The sequence below is a fragment of the Fukomys damarensis genome, unplaced genomic scaffold, assembly GCF_012274545.1.
Source record: "Fukomys damarensis isolate Sample0158 unplaced genomic scaffold, DMR_v1.0_HiC HiC_scaffold_20, whole genome shotgun sequence".
Taxonomy (NCBI): Eukaryota; Metazoa; Chordata; class Mammalia; order Rodentia; family Bathyergidae; genus Fukomys; species Fukomys damarensis.
This window is the reverse complement of record NW_022900932.1, coordinates 26,100,163-26,116,397: the sequence shown is the minus strand read 5'-3', so window position 1 is coordinate 26,116,397 and position 16,235 is coordinate 26,100,163. Positions and strand designations below refer to the sequence as shown.

The 16,235-nt window shown below is 37.6% G+C and overlaps 1 protein-coding gene and 1 pseudogene across 3 annotated transcripts in view; both read right to left on the bottom strand.

The window, feature by feature from the left end:
- Jmjd1c (jumonji domain containing 1C) overlaps positions 1–16,235 on the bottom strand; it is a 220,356-nt gene that overhangs the window by 39,994 nt on the left and 164,127 nt on the right. For 2 of the 3 annotated variants that reach the window (XM_010641080.3, XM_010641081.3), the window contains exons 4-8: positions 7,575–7,680; positions 4,820–4,944; positions 3,219–3,362; positions 2,930–3,119; positions 1,165–2,846 (exon numbers count right to left, since the gene is read on the bottom strand). In XM_010641080.3, coding sequence (XP_010639382.1) covers positions 1,165–2,846; positions 2,930–3,119; positions 3,219–3,362; positions 4,820–4,944; positions 7,575–7,680 — 2,247 coding nt within the window. The remainder of the gene's footprint in view (positions 1–1,164; positions 2,847–2,929; positions 3,120–3,218; positions 3,363–4,819; positions 4,945–7,574; positions 7,681–16,235) is intronic. The other variant, XM_019210139.2, reaches the window with a different exon arrangement.
- LOC117287065 lies at positions 10,017–11,409 on the bottom strand (annotated as a pseudogene).

Genomic DNA, 16,235 nt, shown 5'->3' with positions numbered 1-16,235 from the left:
AAATTAAACCAGAAAAATCTAAAATAGAAAAAAAAAAAAAAAAAAAACCAAAACACAGTAGTCAAGAATCATTAAGGAGGAAGTAGCTCTCAAGTGTTGATGGGAAGGGAATTAAATGGCTAAAGAGTACAGTTTTAATTTTACAAGATGGGAAAGTTCTAAAGTCCTGCTGTGCAACACTTGACACTACACTTGAAAATAGTTAAGACAGCAAATATATTTTTAACCACAAAAAGACCCTAAAACATGTTCAAAACAGATTTAAGGGGGATACCTGAAGAGCATTTTGAGCTGCACAACGAACAATATCGTATCCTGGGAATTTGACAGTAACACTCATTTCTCCATTTTTTTATATTGAGTCTAACATTGCTCTTCACAGCTTATTCAAAGTATAAAATGAATTTCCTAGAGAAACTACACAATCCCTGAAGGACTACAGGCCTACACCCCCAACTTCAGCAACACAAAGGGAGAACTTTAGCCATAACCTTCCGAAATGATAATATTCAGCCTTAGCCTTAAAGAAAACAAGGAGTCATACCTTGTAATGTACTATTTTGTTTGTTTTGTTTTTGTGATACTGGGGATCAAAGTTAGGTCTGTGTGTTTGAGAGGCAGGCAGCAGTACAACGGAGCTAAATCCCTAGGCCCTTGTAACATACTATTAAAATAATATAGTCAACTGGAGTATATAACACCTTTTAATGAATACCTTGATTAAGAATCTCACCATGTGATATAAAATTTAATCCATAAATTTCACTTCTAGGAATTTAGATGTATAAAATAACTATCAATATAAAGCAGGTAGGAATGCTGCAGTGGGCTGTTTGTAACAATGAAAAGCTCTAAAAGGTTTACCATCACTGATATAGACGGTGAATCTAAATCTGCAACACTATAATTAAGTAGGATTTTCTGAGATTTCTGATTCTACTCTTCTTAGGTTACTAAGCATCTGGAAAAATACTTGTGTAAAAATGTGAATACATTTTTTTTACTTTTCTTTTTTGGTACTGGGAAGTGAACTCAGGGCCTCAAGTTTGCCAGGCAGACACACATTTTATAATAGGAAATAACCTTTAAATAGTGGGATACTGGAAAGAAACCTATATATGTTAATAATTATAAGTTGACACCTGGCAAACCAGTGTTACTTACCCTCCTTAATGAAGCTTCAGCATTAACTGCATTTTCTGGGTGAACCCACTTAGAAGAAGGCAGACCAAGTCCTGAGTATGTGTGTGTTCCATTTGGATACTGCCAAATAATTGGATAAAGTCCAAGCTGATTATACGAAGCAGAAGGATGATGGGCTTGTCCAAGAAGATGAGGTGACTGATGCTGTAACAACTGTTGTTGCTGCTGGTGTGCTAGGGCTAAGTGGCTCAAGCTACTGGCATGAGCACTCTCTAGGCGTGGGTGGCCACCAAGTAAGGAGGCAGCAGGCACTCCTGGTAAGACAGTGGGAAGTAAATGAGGGTGATGAACAGAATGGTGTGGACCACTTGTCAGAGGATGAGTGTTAATGGTAGGTAATGGAGTTTGACTGGATGATCCGGCTAATAAGTGGGGTGCAGGAGTTAAGGCAGGGTGATGGGTACCTGGATTTAAACAGGTTCTATGGGATGTCGAATGAAGAGGGTAAGGATGATGGCTTAAGAAAGGTGAAATGTGATTAGCTCCTGTTTCAGATCCAACAAGAGCAGGATCTCTATAAACTGTGAAATGCTCATTTTTATCAATGATAAGAGGGCTCTTTGTTGTTTCCAATGTACTGCCTCTAGTAGAAACTGGATGAAAACTGCACCTTGATAAGTCATGTTCAATCTTATTTGCCAGTCTTCTTTCACTAGTAGCTTGGCTGTTCACATAAGTGGTCTTAGACTTTATAGAATCAGGAGAATGGGTAATTTTGGGTTTAACAACTTCAGGTGAAGAATTTGATTTAGTCTTGTGAGCATCTGTTGAAGTGTGTAGTTTAGATTTTATAGTCTCTGGGGGTGGACTTCGCTTAGGAAGCTTATCTTCTGTGATAGGAACTGCATTTAAAGAAGACATGTAAGAGACATAATGATTTTTCTCTTTCTCCATGTCCAGGTGATCATTTCCTACAGTAGCATTTATAACACCTGATTGGGTTAAATCCACTTTAACTACATCACTGACACAGCTCTGGTCAGAATCTTGTTTTGCTGTTTCCAAGCATTTTGCATTTGCAATTGAATGCTTTGGATCTCCAACATTAGGATCTGTTTTCTCAACTGTCTGAAGACCAAAGTTACTTGAGTTTTCCTGAGCCACCTTTTCTGCGTTAGTGTCATTTGTAATATCAATAACACATTTTGGTGTTGGTGGTCTAGATATGAACTTCTCTTGTGGTAGTAATTCCACAGTATGTGTATTTTCCATATTGCATTCTTCAAGAAGTAAATCATTAGCTTTATGATCAGCAAGCGTGGACTGTTCTGACGAATGGATAATCATTTTTTCTTGAAGCTGAGTATCAACGGACTTCCGCTTCTCTGCTTCTTCGTGCCTATCTTCCTGCATTTGATCCCAAGGGGGCTGGATATCCGTTAGTGTCTCTTCTGCTTTCTCACTATTCTGGGATTTTCCTTCTTCACCATTAATCTTTGAAGTGTTTTTATTTTTCAACTCATGCTCTGGCTTTTGCTCTAAGGAATTATCAATTATTCTTTTATTTGAATTTTCTGAGTCACTGTTCTCAGAATAGTCTGAAACATTGTCAGTCCGTAGTCTTTTCATATTCAGTTTCTTTTCATCCTCCTCAGGTTTCCTTCTTTTATTCATCAAGTGTTTGTTTTTACCTTTAGAATTTTCTGTAAGATTAAAGACAGAAAAGGTTTTTCATACAGTACTAAATATATTTTTGTTCTCATTCCTTAAAAAAAGTGGGTATTACCTCCTCGTGAGATATAATCATATTTTTCCTCCATCTTTTCTTCATCTGGCATACTGCTATCTGAGCCTTTTCTCTTACTTGGACGAATATTTCTTTGTTGGTGTTGCTGGTGTGTATTCTGTTTTGGTACAGCAGCCTGAGAATTCATTGCTGGTCTGGGACTATTTGCTTGGGCACGGGTGTAATGACCCTAAAAATAAGCAAGCAACAATGAATTTTACAACAGATTCTAAGTAACCTACTAAAGGAAAATATTTTTATTAAAATCTACTACCAGAAAAATACATACGTGAACAGTGTTGATACTTTGATTAGCACGAGACCTTCGTCGTGATGTAATGCCAATATTTTCACCTTTTAACAAAGAGTGAACAACATCATCTAGAAAGGTCATTTGAACCATAGAAGGATCGACATTCTGTGGTTCCAGTACCTAATTCATAACACAAAACAAAAACAAAATTAAATCCAACGAGCTAGCCAATATTTGGTACAATTTCTTTCCTTAGTAGAAATGTTTAGAAATCAATTTATGATCCCTAATTTATAAGATACTATCAGATTTACATAATGAATTTTAATCACCAAAGGTAAAAATTACACTTTTAACCTTTTGAAACTTGGTTTCAATTGCTGGCCAAGAAATAAACAGCAGAAAACAATAGGAATCAAGAATATAAACACCAATGTATAAGTGATAATATCATAAAAAAGTACAGATGTCAGTTAGAAAATCTATTTTAAAAATAGTAATTTTCAACAAAGAGCTGTAGAATAAAACTATGAGTTTAGGAGGAAAAGTGAAAAATTGGGCAAACTTAAAAATTCAAGGCAATTTTGAACTTCATTGAGGTGAAAGCATGCCATCTTTTTGAAGGAAAAAAATGAAGTCACAATATAGTTTATTTATTAGATTTGGTCAAATGGATTCTGACCACAATTTTAACCAAAGTATTTGAATAAAGTATAAAGGAGCTCTATCAGATATCCTCCAAAATCTACTTGGGTAGGAAAGCATAAATACCTTTCTTTTTCTACATAAGTAAACAACAAATTTAAAAGTGAACATTTTTCCCAAAAAGAAAGCTAGTTCTTTAATACGTCTTATACATAAAACTTAAAGTGAGCATACTGACATTGAATTTGATGCAAGAACTAGATACATGTTATTACCAAAGAGAAATATCGAGGATCAAATGTGGCTCAGTAATAGCTATGCAATGGGTTCAATCCCCAGGACCACAAATCAGAGAGACAGAGGCAGAGGCAGAGACTGAGACAGAGACAGACAGACAGACAGAGCTCAGGAGAAAGAGACGGGAAGGAGGAAGGGGGACAGAGTGAAACTTTAGGGAAGAAAGTTTAGCTAAGCTAAGGATTAAAACAAACAAACAAACAAACAAACAAACAAACAAAAAACTGGGCATGGAGGCACACGCCTGTAATCCTAGCACTCTGGAAGCTGGGGCAGAAAGATCACGGTAAATCCAAGGCCAGCCTGAACTATAGAGAGTAACCCTGTTTCAAAAAACAAAACAAAAAAATACTTGAAATACCCCCCTGCCCCGATAAATAAATGAATAAAAGACTAAGCAATTAAAATGTGATGCCACTAATTTAGGGAATGATTTTCAGTGTTGAAATAAATCTGGCATCATCACCACCTGATATGATCTCTATGTAATATGAACTACATATCATTAAAAAATCTAGAGATGAAAATTACTTACTATGTAATTGCTAATGTATTTTCTGGCATAGAATTATATGCACTGTAAAAATCTCTTTACAAAAAATACTGGGGGTATATGGGGGTATAGCTCAGTGGTAGAGCATGTGCAAGGCCCTGAGTTTTGATGCTTGGCACCAAAAATAGTTAAAACTATTTACCTGATCATTCATAACGATCATGGTGCGGGTGAAGAGATCATGATGAGTAATTATGCCAGTAAACCACTGGGTGGCAGAATCTTGTCTATATACCCTCACTCTGTATCCATTTAAGGAATAAGGACCTTTAAAAAAACACAGGAAGCAGGGATATGGTAAATGGAAACATTTTCACTTATGAATTATCTTATTGGAGAAACATGAAACTATGTGACAGATAAGAGACCCAAAGATCAGTAGTATAAAAAAGTGTTTTAGAAGACAAATCTTTTTTGGCACAGATCATTTTGAGGTTTTTATTACATATACTATTAAATATACATACTTTCTGAACCAATGAAAATAAAATACTCTAAGTCTGAAAGAATGTTTCTAGTATTATGAATTAGTAGGAATATAGAGCAAAATGTAAGGTTATTGCAGTCTCTTCTGTAGTAAGGTTACAAACCTATTTGACTAGGTTCAAGTAAATGACTGTCTACTAGGGTAAAATGAAACAGCAATTTAGAACTTGACGGCAGAGTCTCCCAGTTGCTAGAACTTTACCACAGTCAACTACATACATACATAAAATTTTCTTTTCATTTATGTGGTACTGGGGAATGAACCTTCACATTGAGCTATGGTCTTAGCCCTTTTTATTTTGAGACAGGGTCTCAATTAGTTGCTAAATTGCCCAGGCTGGGTTTCTTATATGCTAAAGTTCTTTCTTCTAGGTTTTAACAAATACAAAATACCAATTAATAGTTTAATACTTATTGACAGTAAAAAAATTTTTTTTTCCCCAATATCTGCCTAGAAATATACCATGCCTACAAAAAGTATTTCATGGGCTGGGATTGATAGCACATGCCTATAATCCCAGCACTTGGGAGGCTGAAACAGGAGGGTTGACACGAGTTTGAGTACATTCATCTAGACAAAACTGAAGACACTGTCTACACTTTAAGACAGGTAATATATAAACACTAGTCTTTTTAAATTTTTTGGGTAGTGAGATTGAACTCAGGACCTTGTGTTTGCCAGGCAGGCACAGTGCCACTGAGCTACATCTCTGGGCCTAGTATTTTTAACTAGGAGAATAAGAGTATATTATTTTTTCTTACTGACACAGAAAATATTTACAAAATGACATAAAATATGATCACTTTTAATTTTCATTATTGAACCATCTGCACTGACTTATTCTCAAAATTTAATACAACTGGCTAAAATGGATAGGGACTATTATTAATGCCTTAACTTTTCTCTTCCTAGGATGAGGAAATGAAAGATGATATATCTTGCTTCTTTCTTTTATTTAAAAAAGTATTAGCTTGGATTCTTTGACAAATTATAAGGAGAGGGGAAAAGAGACGGAGGGGTGAAACATCAATCATCACACTGTATGGACCTTTCCCAGATCTTTTAATTTTTTTTAAAACAAAGTAGGGTGTGATGGACCATACCTATTTCCCAGCACTCTATGAGGCTGAGGCAGGAAGATTAAAAATTTAATCCCAGCCTGGGTAATTTAGTGAGACATTGTCTGAAAGTAAAAAATAACAAGTGCTAGGGATGTAACTCAGTGTAAAGGGCCTGGGTTCCATTTTCAGTACTGGGGGGAAAATATTAAAGATAAATAAATAATCCCATTACAATCCTTTATGACATTTGTGAGTCAAATGGAAATATGAACCTGACTACTTAGCATTTAATGTTAAGAAATGGATTTTTTTCACATAATGGTATGGTATATTTGTTTAAAAAATAAGGTGATGTCTGAAATTTGATGGAAACAAATGGGAGTAATTGTGGGGCAGGATCAGCCAAGGTTTAACTGTTGGGACTGGGAAATAAGTGATGCAAACTGACTGGAACAATTTATTTTTGTGTATGTTTGAAATTCTCCATATTAATGTTTAAATAACATTTACATTCAAATGCATTTAATATGTAAATGATCTGCTGTAGTGTATAAACATATAAAGCAAAACAGCTACAACTTCGAAATTATTTCTACTAATCCTTAAGGGCATGGTTATTAAGGAATGAGGTAAATACGATTTAACAATAAAATAGTGCTGGGCATGGTGGTATATACCTGTAATTCCAGTACTCAGGAGGCTGAGAGGCAGGAGGATTGCCAGCCTGGTTACATAATGAGTTCAGCAAAATCTTGTCACAAAACCAAACCAAATCACTTCCAATATAATAATGGTCCATGTCATAATGTATCATAAAAAGTCTATCAACAAGATATGATTTTACTGATATAAAAAAGGAATTACTAAGAATTATAAAACCACAAGTTTAAAAGTCACACACAGACCTGTAATTTAGTACAAAGGAAACAAAATTTCAGAACTGTATTTGCTGAAGAAAAGACACTGGAATAGACCACTTTTATCAGATGGCAACAGCATTCTTCAAAGGAAATCAATTGTCTTTGGGTAACTTCTGTTGCAAACAATGCTTTCTTCTCCAGGAAGGACACACCTATAGCATTCCACATTACAGAACTTTTCCTGTCAATAAAACACCTGTGTACTTATAATTTCACAGCAAGTATGTAGTTGAAATTAGTTTAAAAGCTAGCAGAATTATAAACTTTCTATCAAAATTATGATTCAGCAATTATTTCCCCTGTACTGCATATATTATCAGGCTGGATCTTCAATTTGTATTGTATAGAATTGAACAACCAAAGGCAAATATTCGAAGTTGTCTACTTCTAGATGATAAGGATAATAATGCATAACTTCAAAATAGTTACCTTGCATAAAAATCTCCTGAACCTTTTGTTCCTTTACCCAGACTTTCACTTCCTCATGAAGTTGCGGGTTGTCCCTGAGAACTGGGTTTAGGCTGTCTATGTCGTCCTAAAATTACAGATTAAAAGAAAAGATCCACATTATGTTTCTTAACATTATCGCTACTAACTTTCCATCCTATACTCAGGAAAATTTCTTGACCTAAATATATATATAAAACTACAAATTCATAAATTATAGTTCATTAGTAATCGCACAATGAAGCCTAAGAAATCTGTGGTAAGATTTTATAATAATACACTACCAAAAACAAAAACATACTATAGTTAAAATTTGAAATCCTAACTTTTTAAATACTGTATGGTCTTATTCCAAGTCAGCTTTTAAAAATTTTTACAATTTGCAGTAACATACAAACCAAACAACATCAGGTCATCCAAGGATGGTGCCAAAAGAACTCAGAAGTCTAGTGACAGTGGATTATAAAGAACTGCCTGTCCACAATGCCTAAAACATTAGGGTTTATAATTTCAAGTTCTTTATTCACTGTCCTGACTGAAATATCATCAAATTCAGTTCTATCAAGCTATTTTGACCAATAACCTAAATGCTAAAAAAAATTTTTTTAAAGCCACTGTTGAAAAACACCTGGGGAATATCTCAAAGCACTTTTGCTATTTTTTTGCATTTGAGATTGGCTGCAGGAGACCTAGAGTTAACTGGCAAGTACAACAGAGCAGCACTATCAATTTATAAGTATTTTAAAGTGGACTAGCAAATCATATAAGCCAGTGAATAGAAAGGAACTAAATTACAACAATTGTATTTAGTAAATAAAAGTTAATTTAGCAATATGGAAAACCAAAAAGTGGCTGACTCCAAAGACTGTTATAATCAAGCAGATCATAGTTTAGTTCTCTGATAGTAAAGATTTTTTCTTTCCTATCTATCATTACTTTAAGAAACTAGTCTGTTGTTTTTGAATAATATTGTGGCAAATATTCTATCTTCTGTGTCTTTTATATCTATAAGGGCAGTTTCCAAGGATTGCTCCTTGGAACACACACAGAAATGCTATGAAAGGCCAGGCACGGTGGCACATGTCTGTAAGGAGGATTATTACTGAGAGTTTAAGGCTAGCCTGAACCACTTACCAAGACCCTGTCTCAAAAACCAAAACCAAAACCAAAACCAAAACCAAAACCAACCAAACAAATGTTATTAAAGAAGGAAATAATGCATTGAAAAATTATCATAAAAGTAGTCAAAATTTATCACTGAAAAATGTCCATTAACTCATCTTTTCAAACTGTCTAGCAATTCCATTTTCCCACTTTTCCTCTTCTAACACCGCAGGAAATGGAGGAGTAGCTCAATGGTACAGCATTTGGATAGCATGCACAAGGCCCTCGGGTTCAAATCTCAACACCCAAAACAAAACAAAAAAGGTGATAAACTATACACGTAAATTAATCTCATTTTAGGAAAGAAAACATCATGAAAAGTTCTATCAGGCTCTAAAATTCCTAATGCACATAAGCTGACAGTATAGTATGACAAATAATATAGCAAATTCTATTTTCTCTGCCCCCCACATATGGAGTTGTCATTCTTAGTATTGGTTAAATAAATACAGCTTTTGTAAACAAAGCCAGCACAAGGGCAACAAACAAGAAAATAGAAAAGCAAGAAAAGCAAAGTGTAGGGTTGCCCCTTACTGGGCATCAGGGTCAGGTATCCTCCCTTCCTTAAGAGAAGTGGGGCTTGCTACCCTTGAGCATCAGCATAGGTTCCCGTTCCTAAGCACCAGAATCACATATGAGGAAAACAGTTCATGAAATGTTTAAGCATCTATGCATAGTCCATCAGTTCATGCACTCCACGTGCATGGGACTCTTCTGAAGTGCCATTTGCACAGGCCCAAGCAGATCTGTGGAGGAGTTCCCTACTCTTCCCCAGAAATGGCTTACTATCACTGAGAGTACTAAGGTGCAACGGGTCCTGCTTCGACAAACAGCAAGGGTGGTACAGCTGGAATGCAACCATGCAGGGATAAAGATCCCTCTGTGGTGCCAAGCAGGTTGGGTGTAGAAAACGGTGCATGGGAGACTATGGCCATTTGCTGAGAGGGTGTAACCCAGCTCCCACTTAGGGCCTCTTGTTACTTAGCATAAAAAACAAACCAAAAAGCAGCCTTGATGGATTGAAGATACACATCCAAAAGAGTATTGGTTGTAACATGTACTCTAGTCACAATGGGGAGCATCCCACCCCCAATGAGCTCACTGAGGACCAACGTGAAATCCCCAGGCTGGCTCTGCTACTAGAGAGAACTATAGCCAGTAGGGAGCAGCAGACCTTCAAAGAGGGCTGACCAAGTCACCCACTCAAGAGCGGGTATTTCCAGGAGTGGGGGTGAGTCAGTCAGTTGATTTGTAAAGGCAACTACATGAAGATGACAAACCCAGATGTTGGACAAGAGGCAGGCTGGGCAGAACTCCTTCTGGTACCTCCAAAATCATGTTTTAAAAATGTCCTGAGTTTGTCCTGCTTCCCATCCAGAAACTTGAGTTTGGAGACAAGGTTGTAGTAGCCAGCCCCCACCCCTCTTGGATGCAGACACAATGCTGCCTTTTGGGTGGTAATTTGAGTGGGCTCCAGCATAGGCTGGAGAGCACATTCACCATGAAGCTCATGATGTTACTGAGAATAATGACACCAACGTCCCTGTGGTAGCCCCCCCACATGGTTTCACAGCTTGTACCCTGAAGTGCTGCCGTAATGCCATTCACTTTGGAGTTGCCATTTCCCAGCATTTTCTTGTTTTATGTCACCACAGTGTCTGTAGACAACCTCTGGAAAATCTCTTGCAGCATTTCCTGCCTGAGGGGTATTGAGAGTGGGAGGGCACAAAGTTCTCTGTATTATTTTTCATAGCAGATTTGTGGGATGCTGCCTTAGGCAGCTCCAAGAATTCATGTTTAGCCTTGTCTCCTTTCCACAACAGGCAACTCTTTATTTTACGTTCCAGAGGATGAAATGAAAATATTTCACTGTTCTCTCCTGAGAAAGATGTAAGCTTCTCAGTCTAAAGGATTCCTAAGGTCCATCTTATTCTCTGGTGTCCATGATTTATGTTTTCTTACAGGGTGAAAAGGATGGAATCCAAAGCAAAAGAAAAATCCAACTTCTCTCTTCTTAACAGAAAAATAACTTTTGGATTACTTTATATCACCAACACTGTTAAAGTGCAGGATTAAAAAAATCATATAAAATATAAAATCTTGTTGCTCTTTCCCCACTCTCCTCCAGAAAGACACTATTTCTTTGCTCTGCTTTCCTCTCAGCAAATGCCAACCAAGCTTCAATGAAAGAAAACTGATGGGAATCAGTCACATTCATCCTTTTCTTTCAAATTACTGATTCCACTGAATCAAGACACAAAGTACTGGATAAAACATACAATTTGAGCAGCTAGCGGCGGCCAGCCAGCAGGCCATGCTGGGCCTCTGAATCAGCCCTCCATTCACCCTGGCACAGTGGCAAGGCTGGAACCTGAACTCTTATCCATGCACCAACACCCCTGGCTCTCTGCCCTGTTGGGACAGCTCTCCACAGGAGGCTGCCACCCAGGCCAGGTGGGCAGGGTCACCTGAGTCCAACTTCAGTGGCCAGGAAATTCTCTTTTCTAAGGAACTATGACCATTTTCAGATAGCTCTGGTAGCTATAAATTCTCTTCAAATCATTCTCCACAAACCTATATATAGACATTTTTTATTAACTGCTTTTAAAGTAGCATAGCGAATATGATATAGACAGGTATAGTCAGCAGTCATTTATGTTAAAATGTTACAACATAGCTACTGGGAAATAAATTTCTTTGTTAAATACTTACTTATATTTAAAATATAAAATAATGGAAGTTAAAGTAATGGAAGATCACCAGACAACATAAAAATATCCTCTGAACAATGAATCAGATTTTTCTAGTGGAAAAAGAATGCCACTAAAACTTGATATTGTAAAACCTAATATGACCTTTCGTAAGTTCAAATTCCTGTGCATCAATTTATTTCTAAAGCAGTTACTAAGGCCTTCTGGGAAGATGGTGGAATGGTGGGCAGCTGAGAAAGAGCTTCTTCGAGATTTGGCATTCTTACACTGGAATGGGGGTGGGGGAAGGTGTGGGTTCCCAAGACCAAGGAAGGATCTGAGGTGAGAATTGAAGTTTACACTGAGTGAAGAGAGAGACTTTAACAAAGAGGAGCGAGGTACCAAGCAATGCTCTCGCCCAGAGCCTGGACTCCCCACAAGGGAACTGTGGGCCCAAACTGCAGCTGCACAGTGACTACTGATGACTCCAGAGGCCTCCACTGGGAAAGGCACCAGTGTAACAGAGAAGTGGATGAACCCGGCTGCAGCAGCTGGTGCGTTCAGGATTCAGACCTTACCCAGGAGAGTGATTGGCTGGTAGCCATCTTGGAGAGAGGCCAACTGAACTTGGAACTTGGAACAGCTGCAGACAGACTCCACCTAGTGGATCCCAGTGTCTTAATGTGGGTGCAGAGTTCAAGTCAAGTCAGCAGGAAGTCAGGGAGCAGAGTTCAGGCCAGCAGGTGACACAGACTGTTGTACTCTCAAAAGAATCCCGTTCCAGCCTCATAGCTAGAAACTGGCCTGAACTTCAGAGAACTAATGTAAAGGGCCAGGCTAGCTAGGATCATCCCCTGCCCCCACTGTGAAGCTGCAGCTAGCTTGCTGGGATTAACTGATTTGGCTCTGGACTGTTTGCCCACATTGCCCAACAGTGACAACAGAGATAAACCTTGAATTGGATGTCTTTGGGTTTTTTATCTTTTTTCTTTTTCTTTCTGTTTTTGTTTTGTTTCTTGGTTTTTTGAGACACAGTCTGAACTACATAGTGATCTGGAACTCACTATGTAGCCCAGGCTGGTCTAGAACTCACAGTGATCCTCCTGCCTCAACCTCCTAAATGCTGGGATTATAGACCTGTGCCAAGACATCCAGCTTTTTTTTCTTTTCTTATTTTTCCTTTCTAGTTCTTGGTTTTTTAAAAATTGTTTCAAAACAGTTTGTTTTTTGTTGGTGGTGGTCTGTTCTGGTTTTGTTTTTATTTTTTCCTTCTTTCCCACCCACGTGCATCACCCGTTTCTTAAAGGCTATCCTCCAGCCTTGCTTCTGACCTCCTCCCCTTCTTCTATTTGTTTCTTACCTCCTTAATCCCTTTTAAATCGTCTCTGCTAGGGGTAAAAAAGCCATTTTAAGGGCCACAATGTGTCATTTTCTAGGATGTATTTCATGCTATTGCTATTGTTGATGGTACTACTTTAGGCAAGGTGACATAATTGTGCTAATCAGTTGTTCCTCCTGGTATACCAAGACTGAGATTGGTTATCTCTAAGGGTCTTAAAAAACAAAAACAAAAACCTAAGGCCAGTGCCAAAGAACTGGCACCTGGACCAAATAGGCAGAAACTTCTCATCCCCTACACCAGACTCAAAACTCAAAGGCCATCTTTGACAAAGGAGCTGACCATCCCCCACTGGAGGAAAGATAGCCTCTTTAATAAATGGTGTTGGAAAAACTGGATCTCAACCTGCCGAAGATTAAAACTAGACCCTTATCTTTCACCATGCACTAAATTAAAATCAAAATGGATTAAAGATCTAAATATTAAAATGGAAGATAAGTTAGGTAGAACTCTTGAAGACACTGGCATAGGAAAAGACTTTATGAACAATCCTCAGTAGCACGGGAACTAGAAGAAAGAACTGGGATCTCATCTTATTAAAAAGCTTCTACACTGCAAAACAAACCATCAACAGAACTAACACAACCTACAATGTGGGAAAAAATTTTTACCAGCTGCTCCTCAGACAAAGGACTATTATCTAGAATATATAAAGAACTAAAAACAATCAACCCCCCAAATATAAAGACCCAATTCAAAAATGGGCATCTGAAATGAACAGACATTTCTCAGACAAAGAAGTAAAAGCAGCAAGTAAATATATGAAAAAATGTTCCACATCACTGATCATTCGAGAGATGCAGATGAAAATGACACTGAGATTCCACCTCACCCCACAAAGAATGGCTGCTATCAAGAAATCACACAATAACAAACGTTGGCGGGGTTGAGGGGAGAAAGGAATCCTTCTCCATTGTTGGTGGGAGTGCTGACTGGTGCAACCACTATGGAAATCAATATGGAGATACCTCAAAGAGTTGGGACTAGAGGTTCCATTTGACCCAGCCATCCCTCTGCTGGGTATCTTTCCAAAAGAATTAAAAGAAACCTACCACAGTGATATATGTGCACCAATGTTTATAGCGGCACAGTTTGTAACAGCTAAAACGTGGAAACCGCCCATTTGCCCATCTGTTGGAAACTGGATAAAGAAGATGTGGTTTTCCTATAAAATGGAATATTACTCAGCCATAAAGATGAGCAAATTAGGGCAGGGGATTTAGCTCAGCGGTTCGGTGGCCTGCCAAGGACTCGAGTTCAATCCCCGGTACCGCCCCCCAAAAAGAGAAATTTAGAGTCATTCATAGGAAAATGGATACATATTGAGGATATACTCTTAAGTGAAATAAACAAATCACACAGGTGTAAAAATACCGAATAGTCTCTCTGGTATGAAAACTGTAATAGTACACAAGATCCTAATGGGATAATTAAATGTGAAATAGGAAGAAAAGGGCTAAAGGTGTGGGAAAGTGGGAAGGGTAGGGAAAAGGGAACAAGGGAAAAGAAAAAAATATGAGAAAATGAAAAAATGGAAATAAAGTGTTTGTAAAAGGGTGGGGGGTGAAGGGAGGGCAGGGACAAGGGGAAAAAATGAGAACCAAGACCTGTCATGTGAAGGTACAGGATCCCAGTAATAAATGTAACTGTACTGTATACCTAGATTGTACCAATAAACTCAATAAAAAGAAAAAAGAAAAACAAAAACCAAAACCCAAAGACTACCTACACCTGGAAGATGCTGCTGGGAAGTAGTCATTGTCTAAGGGTTCAGAATACTGGCAATAAAGCTACTCACTGAAGCACTTTACAAGCACGAACTCAGGAATCAAACATAAGAGAAGACACTTAAACAAGATACAATCCCCACAGGCTTTCAGCTCACCAAAGTCAAAACATGGGGCAATGAAGTAGAACAATATGAAAGCCACCCACCTGGACTCTCTGGAGTAGAAATAGCATAAGTAACAAAGCAGATGAAGGAGGCTCTAGAAAAAAAAATCAAAGAAGAAATAATTTTGCAGATAACTACAGAGATGGTGACCAAAATGAAAGACACAGTTAAAAAAAAATAGAGGTGATCAGGAATGTGATGGAAGCTATGAATGCCCAGCATAGGGGGGAAAAAAAGAAAGGTAATCCATGAAACAGATTCAAACAGATATCCATCCAAGAGCTTGAAAACACCACTGAAAGTACACACAGCAGAATGAGCCACTAAGAGGACAGAATATCAGAAACAGAAGACAGGATTATGGTTAGTGATCTGGAAGGGATTTCTTAAAAATAGCAAGGGACCATGAGAAATCAACCCAGGAGCTGCTAGATGATGCAAAGAATAACGTAAGATTGATTGGAGCTAATGAAGAATCAGGAGATAGCTCATATAACATAAAAAGTATGTTCTCAAAAGTAACGGCAGAAAATTTCTCAAACATGGAAAAAGAATTTGACATACACACAGGTGAGGCATACAGGACTAAAATTAGCCATGATTAAAAAAAAAAACTTTCCCAAGGCATATAATAGTCAAGATTACAGAAATTCAACACAGGACAGAATTTTACAAACTGTTAGAGAAAACAAATAAATCACCTGTAAAGAAAAGACCATCTGAACAATCACAGCAGACTTTTCAACACAATCTCTCAAGTCAAGGAGAGCTTGGAGTGAAGTATCTTAAAGCCCTAAAGAAAAACAACCTCCAACCCAGATTGTTCTACACAGCAAAACTATCCTTCAAAACTGATGGAGAAATAAGATACTGCCATGACAAAGAACACCTGAAGAAATTCATGATCACCAAACCAGTACTCCAAAGTGTTCTGAAGGATATTCTAGAAAGAGATAGTAAGGATTACAGCTCCATGAACCCCAAAAGAATGAAGCCAATAGCAGGAAAATAATATGACAAGATAGGACAATAAATAATCAGTTATAACCATCAATGTTAATGGTCTCAATTCACCAATCAAAATAAACAGACTGGCAGAATGGGTCAAAAAGCAAGATCCAACAGTATGTTGCATACAAGAAACACATTTAATTGAAAAAATTCATAGAAAGTCAAGGAATGGAAAACAATATTCCACAACAGGGAAACCAGAAAAAGTAGGGGTAGCTATTGTATTTGCAGACAAAGTGGATTTCATGCCAAGATCAATTACGAGAGACAAAGAAGGTCACTACATCCTGGTAAAGGAACAACCCAAGAGGAACATATAACAATCTAAATATACATGCACCAAATAACAGCACACCCCACTACACAAAACAAATATTAATGGATACGAAAAATCATATAAGCACTTATAGTTATACAGGGGGACCTCAACCCCACTGTCACAAATAGATCAACTGGACAAAAAAAAAAAAAAAAAAAAAAAAAAA